At 33.8% G+C, this 20137-nt stretch overlaps 1 protein-coding gene across 10 annotated transcripts in view; it reads left to right on the top strand.

Annotated features, from left to right (window-relative positions):
* Nucleotides 1-19528, top strand: part of LOC105837648 (four and a half LIM domains protein 2) — a 133322-nt gene extending 113794 nt beyond the window's left edge. For 9 of the 10 annotated variants that reach the window (XM_036287284.1, XM_012682590.3, XM_012682592.3 and 6 more), the window contains 4 exons: nt 271-445; nt 15753-15922; nt 16770-16956; nt 17271-19528. In XM_036287284.1, coding sequence (XP_036143177.1) covers nt 271-445; nt 15753-15922; nt 16770-16956; nt 17271-17428 — 690 coding nt within the window. In that variant the 3' untranslated portion in view covers nt 17429-19528. Of the gene's footprint in view, nt 1-270; nt 446-5331; nt 6076-15752; nt 15923-16769; nt 16957-17270 lie in introns of those variants that run through there. The other variant, XM_012682604.3, reaches the window with a different exon arrangement.
* The last annotated feature ends 609 nt before the right edge of the window (nt 19529-20137 follow it).

Here is a 20137-nt window from a genome sequence, read left to right as displayed (position 1 = left end):
CCTCTTATAATATACAGTTTAATAGCACTTCCGATAAAAATTAATACGATTTTATCCAAAATAAATAAAGATTTGAATTTTCTACAAATTTTTTATATTCTTGTGTAAACAGGCTTGTAACTTTTCGACATTAAATGTATTTGAAAAAATTATTACATAACAGTTTTTTTCCAAATTACAGAGAAGTAAAAAATAAAATTATACAAAATAAAAGTAAAAGAAACTAAATATGAATTGCTAAGGATTAACGTAGTTGGATGTTATTTTCAGGATCTGTCGTACAAGGATAAGCACTGGCATGAGGCCTGCTTCCTCTGCAACAGGTGCAGAGTGTCCTTGGTGGACAAACAGTTCGGTAGCAAGGTGGACAAGATCTACTGTGGCAATTGCTACGACGCCCAATTTGCTAGCCGTTGCGATGGATGCGGCGAGATCTTCCGTGCTGGTACGTAATGTCTCAATATTGTAGCTAATTTTTCTTACGATAAAGAAATCCTTAAAATGTCACACGAGGACTTCGATCTAGTCTTTCAGATGCAAATACGCTCATAATTTATTTATGTTTGACGCGGGATATTACAATTATTTATAGCATGCACGTAAACGATGAAAAATGCGAGAATGCAATTTCCTTCTGTTCTTTTTTCATGATACAAAAAGATTCATTAAAATTGCTCCAACAACGCTTCGCAAGATTTGCACTTTGGATGCTACAGAGTAAAATTTGATAATTGAATGAAAAGAAAGATTTTCTGTATCTATCATAACAATAATTTGCAACAAATGAAAACATTTTTTTCTCTTTTTTTTACGTTTCAAAAGAAAATAGGATAAATACGAACTTGGAACAAATATGTTCCTGAAAAAATGATTACGACAGTACAGTTAGTACAGTCTTAATAATTTATTGCACCGCATAAAATTTCTGACAAATACAGAGCCATTAGATTTCAATGAAACTGATGTATTTTCTAAAAGCGATCCGATGTGCAGTGCAACCGACGCAATCGATAAACGTAAATGATAAACGTTTCGATTAACTGGCTATCTCTGTCTGGATGATCGCATCAACGATTATATCAAGAAACGAATGTGAGAAGAGTATAATTTACGAAGTGAGAGATACAAATACGGACTAATAGTCATGGTGTACAATGAAAGGTCGAGTGAGAAACAAATCTCTTAGTAATTTCCACCTACGACCGCGTTAACACCTGTTCTTGATCGATCTCTGGCGAATCGTTTTCCGACAGTGATTCATGGTGTCAGGTACGAACGCGAACGGCCAAGAGAGAAAGAGAAAACCGATAGATCTTGCATTCGGCGTTTCTTATTAAGGTAACTGAGTCAAGGCTCTGGTACCAGACATCGGCCAATTATTGTGAGCCGTTTTGAGACTAAGTACGTCATTTTATATCTAATTCGCCAGCTATCTAATAACATTAAATCGTTTTGCATAAACATCTTAATTAAATTGCAGTTACCTTTCTCTCGCATTCAGAGATCTTATCCGACTTCTTCAAATAGCTTCTTTCATAGATCGATCTCGAACCACGTGACCTTTTTATGCAAAGCTTTTTTCTACCAGAATGAACGACAGTCAATAAGCCCGATAAGTAGACGGTGGGAGTGCTTACTTACAGCAAGCATAGTTTGTTTGGATTTTAAATTTAAGTGTATTCACATTCTATCTCTTTAATTATTTTTCGCTTTTTTTTTTTGTCTACAAAAACTTGTAGAATAAATAATAAATAAGGATCATAGTGCCGAATTAATTTTGTGAGAGAATTTTAATCCAATTAATAAAAAATAAACATGTATAGATCGGTAAAAAAAACTTTTTAGAATGAAACTAATTAGTTTCTATATAGGCTTTTTGGATGCTGGAACTCTGTTTCCAAATCCATTACGTCATGTGAAAAATTTGCAATTAAAAATTTGCAAAAAGAACTATACTTAATACTTTGTCATATTATATGTCCTGATATGTGACGCATTGGAGAAGTAATCAATTATGATATAATGTAGTCAAAATTACATGTGTTATTAAGACTTTTAGCCCCCAAAAGAAATTTTTTGTGCCGACTACATTTAATAAGAAATTCATGGTAGATTAGGATATATGAATAAAACTCCTATATATTTTTGCTAAAATTCAAACATAATTTTATTTTTATGGACTATATTAATTTCACCACTCCACTATTTATCAACTTTAGTATTACATTCAGTATCCATCATAAAAAAATTTCTATACGTAAATTTTCACAGAAATTCAGACATTTATTAAATTTTGATATCCGACATTTTGGCAAATTGAAAATAAATTGTATTCACCGATCAAAAAGATCCTTGAGTTTAAAGAAATGTAGTTGATAAATAATCAATGAATTTATCTAATTCACAGTTTTTCGTAATAGACTATTTAATCTATGATGAATATTTTCTATTTCTATTTAACTATATATTTTTTCTATTTAACTATAGCCGATATAAAAAATTTCTTTTAAGGATTCAAACTTCTAAGAATAATTTTGATTGCAATAAAACTTCTCTACCACGTCATATATTGTAATTATAATACAATACTACTTAAAATTAAACTCTTTTGCAACTTTAACTGTGAATTTCTTAAAATTATAACATGATAAAGCAATTTGGAAACCAAATTCGTATTCAGTATCTAAAAACTATATGACTAGTTCTATTTTAACGTTTCTTTTCTGACTTATGTACTAGCTCTTTCTTTAATTCCTATAATGAAAAACAAACCGTATCATAAATTAATAGAGTCCATCGAAAAGCAATCTTTCCGGTGCATCCAATGTGAAATTGAAACGCGAACGTAAGTGGGTCAACTGTGAAGATTAGTGGTCAACCATGACAATCGACCTTTTTCGAGATAAACCGACGAAGGAACCGGTTGTTATCCGGAATGATAATCGCCATATCCACTTTGTTGCTCAAAGTTTGCTTAAAGTATGCGCAACCTTCAGCCGGCAGATATACCACAAGACTTATATTATAATACAGTTCACACCGCGATTTATTCGAAAAATTACACTCAACAAAAAAATCCTATAGAGAGAATCTGACTGAATAGCGCAAATCGTTTTATCCGAGATAGCTAAGATATAATGTAAACATCTAGCGTTCAAAGTATATTGACTTATGCATCTATGACATAAAAGAGATGATAAATTCTCGCCCTCTGAATAGACGACAATTTGAATATTTAAACACTTAAAAGAGCGTAAACCGAAGATTTTGATAAAGCAAAAGAGAAGAGAGAAAAATTTTCTAGACTAGGATAAAAGATTGTAAGCGTGAAAAGGACCTTTGATGTCAAGAAATTTTGCAAAAAAAAAATATAAATTGCAATTTTTACCGACATATTGTAACTTGTGGTCGAAATTCGTGGCGCACTGCGCTCTAATAATATTCTCGTGCATTTTATCATCAGGATCCAACTCGCACTGTTCTCACAACATAGTCGTTCGTTAGGTATAATTTGCGTGACACATTGAGGAAGGTCGAACGGCGTGGGAGTCGGGACGAATTCCAATTTCGCTTCTGACAGATAAAAAGGATTAGCTGACGTCGGGGTCAATTGAAGAAAATGTCAGTGCGAATGATTTGGTACCAGCGTGTACTTCCATATACGGAACTCGATATTTTGCGAATAAATTCCGATCGGATTCATGATACCGCAAACATGCAATCTGCTCGAACATCGAGATTTCCTGTTTCCTCTATATATCTGTTTCCGTCATGCTTCTTATCCGATGGCGCGACTAGATTGAAGAGGGTTACTTACGGACACTTACACGAAACAAATTTCTTAGACAACCAGTTAAATCAGAAATTACGTTTCATTAATCAGTCAATGTCCGCAGACAAATCTTTAGACACCTCATTTAACGAATAACCCTATAAATAGCGATCAGCAATTAAAAAGATCTATTTTTATATTAAATGACAAGTCATATATTATTCCTCTTTGCGAAAGATTTATTTAGGATGTTTTCTCCCATGCACCTGTTTGATATATTATTCCCAAGAAAAAAAGATTGCAGAAACTGCAGAAGAGAGTTGCATGCCGAGAGATATAAATTAAAAGACTTCAAATATTTTTTCTCTACACAAGTTTGTCATGTACTTTGTCAAATATCAACTTTTAATAGAATAGTTATGTGTGGAATAATGTACATATAAATCAGTATTAGAAAAAACAATAAATCTATATTTTTCAATCATAAAATTCATTATTTCTTATAATATTCTGGTCATTGAAATCTTAAACGTCAGCTCTATGCGATATTGTTTATATGATATCAAAGGCGAGAAATTGCAATAAATTATTTGCTATGTTTAATGTGTTTTCCCTTAAAAATATAATAATTTATACAATCCTGAAATCTGTGAAATGTGTGGCAAACTGAGACATCATCCAATATGTTACGTAGAAATGTAAAATAATTTTTGAAACAATAATACATTTCTCAGATGTCAGTACTCTAACATGGCGGTTTTGACAGATGAAAAATGTATTTCAAGGATTATTTTACATTTCTGCGTAACATCAGTTTGGATCAGTTTGCCAAATATGTTAAAAATTAAAAGATAGCTGTACGTAGCAAAGAATTTATTGCTTATTAGAGCTTATCAGAGTTTCTCGCTTCTGACGTCATATACAACAATACCACATTATGAGAGAATCGAGCCTTAATTTGCCAAAGAATTTTCACATTCAATCGTATATAACTTAAAGTTATTAGAGCTATATTAATATTTATGATGAAAAAATTTCGATTTTGAAATTAGACAAAGATCTGTTATTAAAGTTGTGTGTGTGATTTTACACAATTCTGTATATAAAAACTTATCGCATTGAATAAATACAATTCCACACAATTCGCTCTGATAACCGAAGTTTGCAATATACAAAATCCTTGAGAAACTCGTCATTTGACTGCGTTAGAAATATCCTAATCAAAAAGAAAATGCGTATTTGTTGGAAAATATTTAAATCAGTGATACATTCAATTGTGATTTGTGGGTTATATTTCATTATGGAAATGTTATGTCGATTATCTCGTGCTATTTAAATTAGTACAAAATTCGGGAAGAGTGTCTCATGTAAATATATAATTCTTCTCGGTTGAAAAGACGGATTAGCCGGAACCGAGGATCCCCACAGTGCGCCTTTGATCAGCATGGATCCACGTTCGAAATCTGGAGGCGCGTGTCCAGATATAATCCGCGGACGCTAACCAGCGAGAGATGGTAGAATGCCTCTCGCGTTAGCTATATAACGGCCAAGTTATCACACGGTAACACACGTTGCGCCTGCCCGCAACGGTGACTCCAGCGAGAAGCAAAGAGCGGTCTGCCTTCAGTGGCTCGTAAGACCTCGGCCCAATCGCACGCTCGATTCTCCACGTTCGATCATTCGACACACCGGGCACTACGGCTTTCTCTCTCCTCTCTTCGCTTGGGATTTATTTCGCATTTATTTCTCAATTCACTCGATCTATCGGATACTCGTCAAGTTAAAAAAAAAAAAAAAATTACACCCGTAGTCCGGAATTGAAATGACAGTTCGGATAAACTGGTTAATAAGCGTCTAGTTAAAATTTAATTCTAATTAAAAATAAACATAATCGATCCGCGACTGTCCCGCGTGAATCCATCCCGACGTCGTTAATTATAAACGTGTCAGATCATCAGGTCCAATCGCGGTCAAGTCGCGGAGCGCCAAAAAGGGGCGCGCAAAAGTTTCGCCCTCTACAAGTTCGCGTTTCGCGTAAACTCCGCGACAGCGGGTGAATGCACGCGTGTTTGTTTGTATAAACGTTTCGAGGGAAAACATGGCTACCGACGCGTTGAGCGAGCGGCTGTCGAGCAAGCTGCACCTGCAAACGAAGACGGTGGGTGAGGAGAGAATCCGAAGGGCGAAAGAGAAGGACGAAGATGTCGCGATCTTCAGCATGTTCCCCCTGGAGGGTGACCCTACGTTCAGATGCTGCCTAGGCAAATACTGCCTGATCGGAGATCCGAAGAAAGCAGACCCAGGTGACGGTCGCGACATTCGTTCGTCTCAGAAAATGGATTATGTGTCGTAGTGTACTGACATAAATTAGCATTTATTAATATTAATATAGCATAAAAATTGCGACCATATTTGGCATACACTCTTGCTTCGAGCTTGCAATGACAGGAATGAATTCATGTTTTCTTAATAATAACTTTCTACAAGTCATTATTTGCCATAATTCTTGACATCGAAAGTTTAATTTGTCGAAGAATCTTTGCGCGTGCGCGAATTCGATCGCCTCTTCTTAATTTACTAAAATCATATTAATTCAATTCTTGTAAAAAAAAATCGATTTCCAAATAAATAAAAATCTATTATTAAAATCAAGATCAAGATTTCGTATATGAATGTGTAATTCTGTATATGAAAACACGTTGTTAAGTAGTACAAGTTTAATTTGTACAATTCTATTGATGATCGAAGTTCACAATATGCGAAATTCTTGGTCTCGTAATGTGACTGCGATAAAAATATTCCAATCAAAAAGAAAGCCCGCATGTACAGCATTAATCGCAAATTTCTTAGAAGACATTAAATTCTTTCAACGTTAACGTGTTTCCTACATTATAAAAATATTACCCATAGATTATCTCGTATTATTTAAGTTAGTATAATATTAATTAGAAGTTTGCCTCATATATACCAATTTTTTTCCGACTGGAAAGGCGGATTAGTCATAGAACTCTCCACAGTGCGTCTTTGATTAGCACGGATCTATGATTGATATTTGGAAATAACCGCGATATAATCTAGATATAATCCGCAGATAATTAGGGATGATAAAATTATGCCTATCTCTCGTTGGCTATATAAAACGGCCAAATTATCACATATTACCTCTCACAATAACAACTCGAATGAGAACCGGAGAGCGCTTTGTTTTTAGTGATTTGGAAGACCTCGGCCCAATCGAAAGTTCGATTATTCACGTTTGATTATTCAGCATATTGAGTTGCAGTTTTTTGTCTCCTGTTCTTTATCTTTGATTTATTTCGCATTTCAATAAACTTGATCCTTTAATTGTTCATTAAAATAAAAAAGAATTGAATTTATGTTTTCAGAATTAAAAGTTAAGATGAACTAATAAACAAGTGCCTCTATATATAATTGAAACATTTTAATGAAAGTAGTCATATCGATAATTATTGTGATTATTTAAAAAATTTATAATTTATTTATAACTTGCGTAAATAATCTATCTCGTTAATCATATTCATGGTCAGATCTAATCGAACACACAGCAAAATGTCATGTAAAAAGACGCGCAGAAGTTTTGTTTCTGCGAGTTCACGTTTCGTGTAAGCTTCATGGCAGCTGGTGAAATGCATGCGTGTTTGTTTGTACAAACGTTTCGAGAGAAAGATTTAAAACTGCGATGGAAGACAGAATATACACCATACAAAAATCGGTTTATACAGAGTGAGCACTTGTTGAATGAATGGTACAAGGAATGCTTATAGATGAAGGCAGACGAGGGAAGAACGATAAAGGAAAAGGTGGAAGATATCACGATTTTGAGCAGGTTCCCCGCGAAGGGTAATCTTGCACAAATGCTGTTTGGGCAAAGAATGCCTGATCTGAGATAGAGAAAATAGATTCAGGTGATGATTGTTGACGACAATCGCTCGTCTCAAAAGCGGATTATACCGCAGTGTTGACATAAATTAGTTTTTATTAATATTAACATATGTTAATATCGCGACCATATTTGATATACTCTTGCTTTGAGTTGCAACAATAAAGAGGAGAAATTAGAACAATCTTTAGTGATGGCAATAATTTTTTTTATGTCTTTTTAGAGTGACTTCGCAGCAAAAAAATATTATTTTTGATAGCTTTAGTAAGATAATACTTTTTCTATTTGACTTAAAGAACACGCAGCACATCACAAGTTGTTTTGTCAGAACAGTAACATACTAAGTTTCTTAAGAACTTTATTTGAAAACGAGCAGTTTTGCATTAAGAATTTCATTAATATGTAATATTCGCGTGACGTACTATCATAATGCAATGGCAAATAGATTCAAATATAAGTGTTATGAATCTTTTTAAGAATACATTGAAAATATATTATACAGAACTGTTAATCTCGGCATGTAATCATTAAATCGAATAACTTTTATTCGATTAACTAAAATGATATTTAATGTTAATATATGAAAAAAGTTTTTCATTATATTTTGTCACAAAATTTGATACAAATTTTATGTGTAATAAGTTTGGGATGACTAGGCAATCTATCAAATATTATGAATAATGATTTTTCGAAATATACAAATAAAATTTTTTTACAATTTCCAACAAAATTTTTTTGTGTAATTATATATATATTAGATTTATTTTTACATGACTATGAGATCAATGTTAAGAAGCTTTTTAAGAAGCATATTTATTCATCTTACGGCTACCATAATTTTCAGGATAAATTTTATAAGAAAATTTTCTCCGAATAATTAGAATTGTACAATAATACATGTATTGATCAAACATAAAAATAATGACGCTTGTATAGATCATTAAGATTATTTATTTTTAATGCAATTGATAAGATTTAAAGGCACCTCTTATTTTTTGCAAAATGGACGTAAGGCAGATGTGACAAAAGCTCATTTGAAAATTCTCCTAAGATTGAAGGAAAATTAATTGGTGCGGAATCGGTCGAATGTAATAGCGCAACGTATATGGATGAAGAAAAAGAAAAGGAGAGAAAGAGAGAGGGAAAATCTCGAACGTGGCCTTATCAGGAAACACCAGTTACCCGTTTCTGCGATGCATTTCGGCTGTCCAATTACTAATTGCCACTTGATGCGAAGTTCTAATTTCCAAACCGACAGGCCTCAAATCGATACAACGCATCACCGCGCGATTTAGTTTACTCCGACATTAATGTGTTTGTTCTGCAATTATCGGCCCCTTCCTCGTTTATCAACGATGATAATGCTCGCGCGGAAGATTACCAACAAGCCTTCGCCATATACGTCTTGCATGTGTGGGTTTGCATGGTTGTGCTTAGGCCTGACAAATATTTGCACGGAATCGCAGCACGCGGAGATCGTGAAAATCTCGGTTGTACAACGCAAATGCTGCACTACGTGTCCGATATTCTCTTAATTTAATCGTACGAAGGTGTAACTAACAAATATGGTTATTCAAATCAGCCACTCAATAGTATCATCATCAATATAGCGATATAGGCGCGCGAGAATCACTCGTAAAAATAACTTCGAGTTTTTTAGACGAATATAAACTCGTTAAGTAATAAATCTTGAAAAACAGTTAGGAAAGAATAATTTAATTTGATAGGCATGATAAATTTCGTAAGAATAAAAAAAAGTTTTTGATGAACATATTGTACGTTTAAAAATTTATTTTAAATATATAAATTACTTGTAATTAAAAATTTATTTGTATTAAACATATAGATTTATTTGTATAAAATATAGATTATATTATAGGATGATATCAGGGTACTAATTGTATGAAACACATTATGGACACGAGTAAGTGACTAAAATATGTAAATGACATTTAATCAATTTGCATCTAATTCCTCTTCTGTAGAAACATTCATTTAGCGATTGCACTGTTATTACAAAAGTACACGTCTATTGTTCATTTGTGAAATAGCTAAAGCAAGCAATTATTTCTATATATATGCTGATAAACTTTCTATATCTTTTTTTACAAAATTACACTCAATCTTTTTGGGCAAAAATTTGAATATCTTCTTTCCTCACAAATTATTTGTAATTCAAAATATGTAACTATGTCACATATTAAATATGACTTTCTTATTGTAAAAGAGAATTTAAAAAAAGTTTATAGAACTTTAATATTTATACGTCCTCTTTACAAAATGCCATTTAATCTTAAATACTCTTTTAACTCGTGATTAAAATTCCCTCAAAACAAAATCGAAATGGGACTTTGAAGTTAAATAATACAACTTCATGATTTATTCCTTAAACTTTATTCCTTAGTCTTAATTATACTCTACAAGTTTTTATTTAAATTTTTAAATTTTCCTGAATTTTTAATTATTTATGCAATTCGCGAAAACTTTAATTCACCAATAACTGAAAGATTGTTAGATAGAAGGAAGTGCGAGGAAAACCTTGGATACACTCTGTATAGGCGGGCAGGTTTGCACGACGATTGTGCACGCTCGTATCTATGATTGATTTTATTGCGAACGTGACTCACGACATCGTAAACGTCGGGATAGTCTCAGCACGTGTACGCTGCGGTTTAATATATGAATTGTGCATTTTATTGCGTTTAATCGAATTAAATGGATTTCAAAGAAAGTAAACCTAATTGTTTCTAATTCATAAAGAAAAATCAATCAGCGATTAGAATTATTTCGTCATTAAGTTGGGAAACATTTGAAGTTGTGATGACGAAAACTATCGGAGGATATCTTTTTTTAATTACATACACGTTTAAAGGAAGCACTTGTGTTTTCACACACACCATAATTGTTCGTTTAAATGTGTAATCCGACGTTGTCAGCGATCGTAACACGATGATTGACGTAAAAAACGTTGAAATACCTTAGCATTCGTTTTAGTGCGATGAAAAAGTTACGTTACGACTGCGTGTAAGGTACCACCTGATGAAAAAGAAATTATGCAACTCGTTTCGATCGCCCTGCCATAACTTTTAACATGCATTGCTGTACGTGTTCCAAGAGGAGCAAACAAACGTGCAGTTTGTAAAGAATTGTCCTGTTGGTATGCGTTTTATTGATGAGATAGTAGAAAAAAAAAGATTAATGCATTGAGTTGAAAGGAAAAAAACATTAGCGATGCAGTTGTACGTGCCAGATTATCGAAATCGCATATCATTGAAAAACATGATTCCATTCAGATAAAGGTCTCAATATCGACATATTAATATGAATGATATCATCAATCGCTGCGTAACGGTACAGATCGTACAGTCGATACATTGTTCGTATTGAATATCAATCGGTGGTGGCATGTCCAAACAAACGTATCATTATCGAATTGTAATCTCTTCCGCAAGTTTGACTTCTAACGTGAAATTCGTGTGTATTACATTTACATGAGAATGCAAATGCTTAATTACAAATATACTTGTACTTCCAGTTTAATTAACTTACTTCTTTAAAGGTTGTATCGTCTTATTGTCATTAAAAAAACTTTTTGACTTTATTAAAAAATGTCTTATAAAAATCAGAAGAATCAATTCAATATTTTCTTTTTTTTTTATGTTAATTTTTTTCCATAAAGCCTCTTTGACAGTAAGAAACACTATATTGTACTCAATACATAACTTTGTAACCTTCCATTTTGATGTAATCAAATTGCATTTATAAATCTCGAATTTATTGATACATCTACATGATAAAAATGAATGTTGCAAATATGTAACACTTTGGTTAACTAACGAAGAAGAGTAATGACGCTATGTTACTTGCTTTGTACATAGATATAAATATAAATATATTTATGGATAAGTAACATTAAAAGTTGAGGAGGCACGTAACAAAATTAAAAATAAAGCAGAAGTGAATTTGTATTCGTAAATGATTTCGCGAGACAAGCAGCTTACAACTTTGATAGTTGATTTTTGTACGTGTTTAACGAACAGAGCTTGCCTGGGTCAGGAAATTTTAGGATTGCGCGCACGACAGCTTCTGCTTCTCGTTGAATTATATTTAGACCTGACGTAGGAGAGAGGAGGCAGCTTCCGCCTCAAGGTAAAATCGGCTTAGGAGGGCGTGTTACCAATTTCACGTGTGATAACCATAAAATCCGGCCATAAACGTCAAAGAGGAAGAATGAAAACGAAATGATAAATGAACGTTAATTAACGATGGCATCCACAGTTACGGAAATAGATAGCGTTTCTATTGAATTGTTTACTCGTCCGGCCAATGAAGAAACTAGCAGGCCTTAATGGATTTCTCTTGCTAAAGAAACGATAGTTAAATGGATCTCTAGTAGTTTGGGATACTTGGTGCATCTCGCGTTAATGAGAATCCGAACACGAAAACACATTATAAGAATCGCGTTATTGCGTTATATATAAGAACAGGCTACTATTAGTAGGATGAGTTTCAAATGACATTTGAGAATATCTGCGATAATCGAAGAAAATTTTCCTCGTCACGGCGCCGAAGGATGCTTCATTACCGTAACGAATGAACAAGTCATTTAAGAGCGTGAATGACATTTCTTAAGTAGGTTTTAAGGCGCATCTCTCGTGCCTGTCAACGAGGTGCGATTCCATTATATAATTAACACGTGTCATATTGAGAAGCATAAATTGCTTTATGTCTTGAAATATATCAAAATAATTTTCCCTTAGAAATTATCATTAAAATAGTAGTCGTGAAACAACATAAATTAAAAAAAAATTTATTGTATTGTTAGTAAAATTTTTTAAAACAAATTTAATTTTAAATTTAATTACTTTACAATCTAAATTCTATAAAAAAAATTCTCTTTGCTATATCTTGTTTGTTTATATCTACATAGATTTCGCGAAACTAATTTTTGATTGATTTTTATTTTAATTATTATTAAATTCTATGTATATGTAAAATTATATTTATTTAGTCAAGGAACTTGTATATCAAATATCGTCCAATATTTTTTAAACACCCTCCAGATCTTAAAAGATTAAAAAGAATGATGTTAAGTTATATACATATTTTATATTGGCGACTATATATAAACGTTTTATGTGATGATGGATATGTAAATAACCAATTTTTTACGTGTACACGCCATTCATAGCGCGAATAACACGCGGATTATAGCGCGACGCGCATAAGATTACCACATCGGCCTTGGGCCATCAGCTTTATACATATACGGAGGTATTGCCTGGCTGACGTGACGTCACGAATCTCCATTTGAGTCACAGTGGTCCAGGAGGCGGCGTGTCGCGAAAGATACATGGATATCAAAATGCCCATCTTTAGTGTATGTCGTGTATATCTCGAAAAGCATCAAGATATAAAATAATGTTTAAAGATTTAATATATAAGTGCCTGTAAGTAGTGAAAACAAATAGTAAAAACAAAAATCTTAAATGTGCATATATCTTTTAAAAAATTTAGATATTTATAAAAAGAAAAGATATGAATATTAAACTGTAAAATTGAATATTGAAAATACATCGTTCATTTTGAGCATCATAAATATTTCATAAAATCTAATGTAATTCTTAATGAGAAAATTATTTAGTTTGTACATATCGTTATTTGCAATAAAATACCTTTAAAAATACCGTTAAATAAATTGGATTTTGCTTTAATATTTTCGATTCTTCTATCTTAAATTATTTATTACGATGTAACTACTATGTCTACATTCAATCGAGGTGAAATTAGTCGCTTAAATAATGTAATGGATTGCATAATTAGCAATTTGTAAACGGCGATGTGGTTACAGTTCGAAAACTAGATTAAATTAAAATTTGACAAAGTGCTCAGCTAAGAACATATAATTTATAACGAATCAGTCCGCGATGATTAACGAGCTGGTGAACAGATATTGCGCCCTATTCATTAATCATATCTACATCGTCGATGATGGAGACGATTATCGGTACTCATGTCGATATGCGATAATTCAAACGCTACTCCCGATAGGGTAATGAGTGTTCTTCAGATACATTGAAGAGCTCAATCAAGAGGACTTAGAGTTAGTTTTGACAAAGACGCAATTTATTATTTGACACATTCTATTCTGAAATCCCTATCTTTGAAAAAAAAGCAAAGATGAGACATGAGTATTTTTTAATGAAACAAGCCTTTCGATCGAGAGACTGTCATCTCTCAGACGTGATTTTATGTCATAAACATAAGGGTTGAGCTGATGATTCACGAGACACGCTATTATACTTAATGTCATATTTAAGTGTGTCACTTGGCCAGACTTTAGATCATCTTTCAAAATAGAGAAACGATATTCATCTTCTTGTTTCTTGGACATGATAGAAAAGTAAAAAAAAATTTAAAAAACGAATGCTTCCCCACTATTACTTCATTCTGTGCGAATAAATTCGATTATGTATCAAGTTGGATTACACACGTGCATCAGATTTCAAAAAGTTTAAAATAAGATATAAGTTTATTAAGGTACAGAAAGAAAAATTAAAGAAAGAAAATTAATTAAAAATTAATTGAATATAAAAATTAAAAGTATGATACATGAAAATTTAAGATAGAAAAAGATAAATACTTATTTAAAAAAAAATTGCAAACAAATTATATAACTGTGACTAAATATATAAATTAAGCATAACAAAAAATTAAAATGTTAGAAACAAATTTAACGTTAAATATAATTTTTTAAATTATATTTAAAATTAATATTAATTTAGTTCGGCATTTGAATAGACGCTATTCTAGATTTAAATTCATCTATAAAAAATTCCATGGAGAGACATCTATTCTCTATAATTTCATAGTCACTTTTCATGTACAAAACATTTCATGTACGTTATAATGACTGCATTATTATATCAAGATGGTACGAATCTTCCTTTAAAGTACGCAATTAGTATAATATTAGCAGCAGACAGTACATTTGCGTTTACTAGTCAATGATCTTCGGTGTTATCTGCCCGTTCCTCGAGTCACGGGCCAGAACGTGACCATGATAACGAGCCGGCAATACTCATCTGCTAGACAATGTTACGTCACGTCACGTTTCTCGCATCACATCCTAATCTTAATGAAAACAAGTAACCGAGACTGTTCTTGTTCCTAGTTATAGATTACGACAATTATACGGAGGACGAGCAAAATAATTTAAAAAAAAAGCCTTGATACCCGCGACTGTTTCCATAACTTCACGATATTAGTTTCACATATAAATGTAGAAATACAACTTTGAAAATTGCCATTAATATAGCCACATTTAAATTAGCACTTTCGTTTATCTAAGAGTTCTATTATATACTTCGATAATTTAAATTTCCTAATTCATCGCCGACCGCAATCACGCGGTTCGCCAATCAAAATAGCGAGACCGCAGTGCGGTTAATTTCTTCCGGGCGTTCTTATTCTCATGTGACTCTCTGCACCTGTGCACGTGCTAATTGCGGATCGCGATGTGTCTATACGCGGCAGCAAAACGGGAACGCGATATTCTCTATGACAGAACGAGATTTCGAACGAAATGAAACGCGAAACCGTGGTCGAGGAAATTCCACGGATCGATCTAATTCGCTTGCAACGAGGGGTGTTTTAGTGCGAGTGCTAGGGGGCTCGCGAAGATATTCACGAAAAATTTATAGAGCTGACGGACGAAACACGCGACTGCGATTTGCAGCGTTGCACAGCCCACCCGTCGCCGCACGCAACCGCCGTCTAACCGGTCGCTAAAACACGGATTAACGATTCCCGCGATACCTAATTTAGATTTGGATTTGATTTCGATTTAGACTTGACTTTTTTTTACAATTCCCCGTGATCTGCAAAGCAATCATCAGCGAATGTCATGTTTTCATTGATCGAGCATGATTTCAACTGATGGATAGGAGCAATTTTATGTTGGGACAATGAAAGGATTATAAATAAGAAGTGGAAGAAAAAAAAACCTGTTATTTTAGATTGTATTTTAAACACAACTTTAAATTAACTTTTATAACTTTGTTTTGTTGCGTGTTTCAGGCACCAAGAAGATGGAATACAAGACCAGACAATGGCACGAGAAGTGTTTCTGCTGCGTGGTCTGCAAGAATCCGATCGGTACGAAGAGCTTTATCCCGCGCGAGCAAGAGATTTACTGTGCCGGATGTTACGAGGACAAGTTCGCCACCCGGTGTGTTAAGTGCAACAAGGTGGGCCACTCCTTTCCTCTATATCGATGATTACTCCACATCTCGTCTCGCATTCGTTCACTGCGTGTCGCGCAAAAAGCTCGTCGAGCGTAACAAGCGAGTAAAAAACAAGATCTCATTGCGAGATCATAAATCTCAATCCGATAAACTTACGATACGGTCGTTGTAAGCTTGTACCGGTGCTTTCACAGTTTTGCAGTTTCGCATTAATCATCGAATTGTAGACGTTCTTTTACTTTCGACGAAAATCTTGCATTCCTCTAAATGTTTTCACGTTTTTTTTTTTTTTTTTAACATTCTTCCATAAATCTTTTTCATAGTCACTCGCTATCTTTGGAACTTGTTTCTTTTCTATTGATGCACATGATGTAACTTCAATATTATCTGTTAAATGGCTCTTCGACCACTCACACGTGTACTGCGCCCATGTTACTTGCGTCAATATTTCTCTCTTCTTTTTTTATTTTTGTACATATTTTACATCCTACATGTCTAGTAAATATTTATTTTAATATTATTTCTTTAATTTAAAGAAATATTTTGTAAAAAGGTTATTTTATATTTGTTAATATTTATTTAAATAGGAAATACTATATTAATAAAATAAATATATTTACTTAATAATAAAACAATCTTTTAGTATATATACTCTTTTGTATTTTTATTTGAATTTAGTTGATCGATTCTTGCTGTACTCCTATTGTCCCTCTTATTTTCTTTTCATCGTGTTTCGAAGATAATGCTTGAGAAATAACTTATATTAAATGTAAAAACGCGAATGAAACTCATTGTAATGAAATCGATAAAGCGACTCCTGTCTTAAAATATCGCGATCTCTTTGCTGCAGATTATCACCAGCGGCGGCGTGACATACAAGAACGAGCCGTGGCATAGAGATTGCTTCACCTGCAGCAACTGCAACAACTCCCTGGCGGGACAACGATTCACGTCGCGCGACGAGAAACCGTATTGCGCCGACTGCTTTGGCGAACTCTTCGCCAAGAGATGCACCGCTTGCTCCAAGCCGATCACTGGTGCGTATAGCTTTTATCTTGCATTTTAATTAACGTTTAATTAATGAACTTCTTTTTACTATTAAATCGAACGATTTTTATTGATAAAGAAATAAAATAAAGGACTAAAAAAGGTGTACAGAAAAATTTAAGAAATTGAATCTTTTCAGGAATCCATGAGTTATATCGATTTCATTCTCCAATAATAATAATTTGATAATAATTCTAATAATTCTAATAATAGATTATTTGATGAAGTACTCTTTATTATTCGATAAATAGGTCTTTTAGAACAGCTGGAATTGAGTTTAAATCTGAACATGATTAATTTGCAGGTATCGGCGGCACTCGCTTCATCTCATTTGAAGACAGGCACTGGCATAACGATTGCTTCATCTGCGCGGGCTGCAAAACTTCACTGGTCGGACGTGGCTTTATCACCGACGGCGACGACATCATCTGCCCCGAGTGCGCCAAGATGAAGCTGATGTAAAGCGCGCGGCTTCGCGACGACGAAATTGACAACGGGATCGACAGGGGATGAGCGAGGGGAGAGAAAGAATGAGATGAGCGAGACACTCACTTCCGACGCGGAATCCGTATAGCCAAGCCGGATTCCCCGTTGTACGCCATAATATAATATCGTCGTCGCCAATCTTACTGCCCGTCGTCAATTCGAACTTGAGGCGCACGCAGACGATAGAGAACTTCGCAGAGCCACAGTCGAGAGACGAGATCGCGGGGAGAGACGTAATAAATTAAAAAGCACAGAACCTTCGCGTTTATAGCGCCGCGATCATTTTTGTTACGAATAACCGACGTGTTTTCGACGAGATTTTCCGCGCCGGCTTTCTTTCAGAGGACGGTAGAGCTCGAGAATTCCCCCGACCAAACTCTCGTCTTGGTCCGGCATAGCGATTTCACGATTGATCGCCAATTGATCTTTCCGAAAGGAAGGCGGCACGAGAACACGAAAGTCGTTTCTAGCTTCGTAGTCGTAGCGACATTATGTTATTTTATTTTTTCGTTCTACGTGTATTTATGAGAACAATGACGCGAATCCACCTGTAAACGAAACGATCTGCTCGATCATCGCGTCGGGACATTAAAGAGCGGAAAACGATAACGAACGGGAGGGGAGAAACAAAAAGGAATGCGCAACCAGCGAGCTTGATGAAAAGAAATCAAATCGCCTTACTGTAATAAATACGATCGTTGACATGGATATGTCGATTAGGGTAATGAATAAGCCTAAGCGCTCCGCGTGCTCTCGTGATGTTACTAATATTAATAACGTTTTTTTTTTGCTTTGTACAATGGTAGAGAGATAAGCGCCCGTGTGCGCACAAAAAGAGTCCTACATATTACATTATTCTTATGGAGAACACTAAAATTTGATACACGTATAGCGATGTTGTTTCTATTCGACTCGCAAATGGTCTAACACGTACACATCCACACGCCACACAGGGGGAAACCTTAATCTACCCGAATGACACATCACTATTTTTTTTCTTCTCTTGTTTCCTTTTTACTTTGTGCTGTTCATCTCTTTAATATCCGCGTAATATAGTGCCGATTATTAATTTGTGAAGTATTTCCTAAAATTCTCTTAATATATATATATATTCAAATATTAAGAAAAAAAAAATTTTAATGTCAGAATAATCAGCAGAGTAGAAATATTTTGTTACCAAAATATTCTTCGTTTTCTGTACGCGTTATACGCGTGCCGTTAATCGGAGGGTACGATATGTATTGTACGTGTTTCGGGGTTCACGATGTCCCGGCTCTTCTCTTCTCGGTCTTTCTCTCCCTTTCTCTCGTTCGTCGAGAGAAATAGGCGCGCAGGTCGTAGGGATCTATCATCGTCCTGTGTGAGTCGCGCGCGCGTGCACACACACACGCGCGCGCGTGTGCACACACACACACACACACACACACACACACACACACACACACACACACACAGAGCACATACACATGACGAGCATACATGCATTCATGGCACATACACACATATTGCGAATTTTTTTTGCAATAACATGTTAAAAGCGTTTTGTTGAGAAACAGGGTACGATAAAAAAGAGACAAAGAGTCGTACTCACACATATACACACGCATATACACAAGTATATATAGATACACTGACATATAAGTATACATACATGCGAACGAGTGTGCGGCCGACGCACACGCGGTAATATTAATTGTGGCCTTATTCGCACCGAGTACCATAGGAGTAAAAAGAAAAAGGGAACTAACAGTAATTTACTTCGTTACAAGATATTTAATATCAAATTTATTGTTATACAACGCGAACAAAGATAAATGTAATTCGCCGCGTGAATCGAGTCCATGAACATGGGAACTAAGAGACAAGTTCGAACTACGAACGTTCGAATTGTTAATCGCAATCAATATAAGTCACACATGTGCTATAATATAATATGTATGTTATCCGACGGAGTCACTTACACACACTAATCGCCTTAATTAGTAAAACGATAAAAAAGAGATTATTCTATATTCAGCGTATCCTATACACTGTTACACTGTAAAATTGGTAAATAAATAAATGTAATTATTTACACGGGAATTTTACATGCCATCTCCCAATTATCATCAAAAATTTTTCTAAAACTAAAAATATTACAGGAATGCGATAATCAATTATTGAGTCACTTACTTAATTAACGAAATTTGTGTATTCTCAATGTTAAATGTTGACAGAAAAATATAACATAAATTAATATCTAGTTAATATATTAATAAAATGATTATTTATTACAAAAGAATTTAGGGGAGGGGGGACTGGATAATTTAAAAACTTAATCTCATTTATTTATAGAATTAGGTTTTTCAAGATCAAAACTATTACTAGATTTAAATTTTTTTATTTAAAAATTAAATTGAAAATTTAAAATTGAATATTTTAATACAAGTAATAAAAAGGTTTCTCAAAATACAAAAAGGTTTAAATTTAAAAGTTTAATATGTCAGGATTTTTCTACCTTAAAAAAATTTTTATAAAAATAAATAAAGGTATGTAAATAAATAATAAATGCTACGTACAGAATTAATTTCCTAATTTATTTCCGTTATCTGCGAATAATGGTGTTAACTCCTGATTAAACAACTTTGAAGGTACATAATGAAATAGATAAAATGGAAAATCTGTTAGCAAAATCTGCTGCCATCT

Source organism: Monomorium pharaonis, chromosome 5 (assembly GCF_013373865.1).
Source record: "Monomorium pharaonis isolate MP-MQ-018 chromosome 5, ASM1337386v2, whole genome shotgun sequence".
Lineage (NCBI taxonomy): Eukaryota > Metazoa > Arthropoda > Insecta > Hymenoptera > Formicidae > Monomorium > Monomorium pharaonis.
Note: the sequence above shows the minus strand (reverse complement) of the source record. Positions and strands in the feature narration are given on the sequence as shown.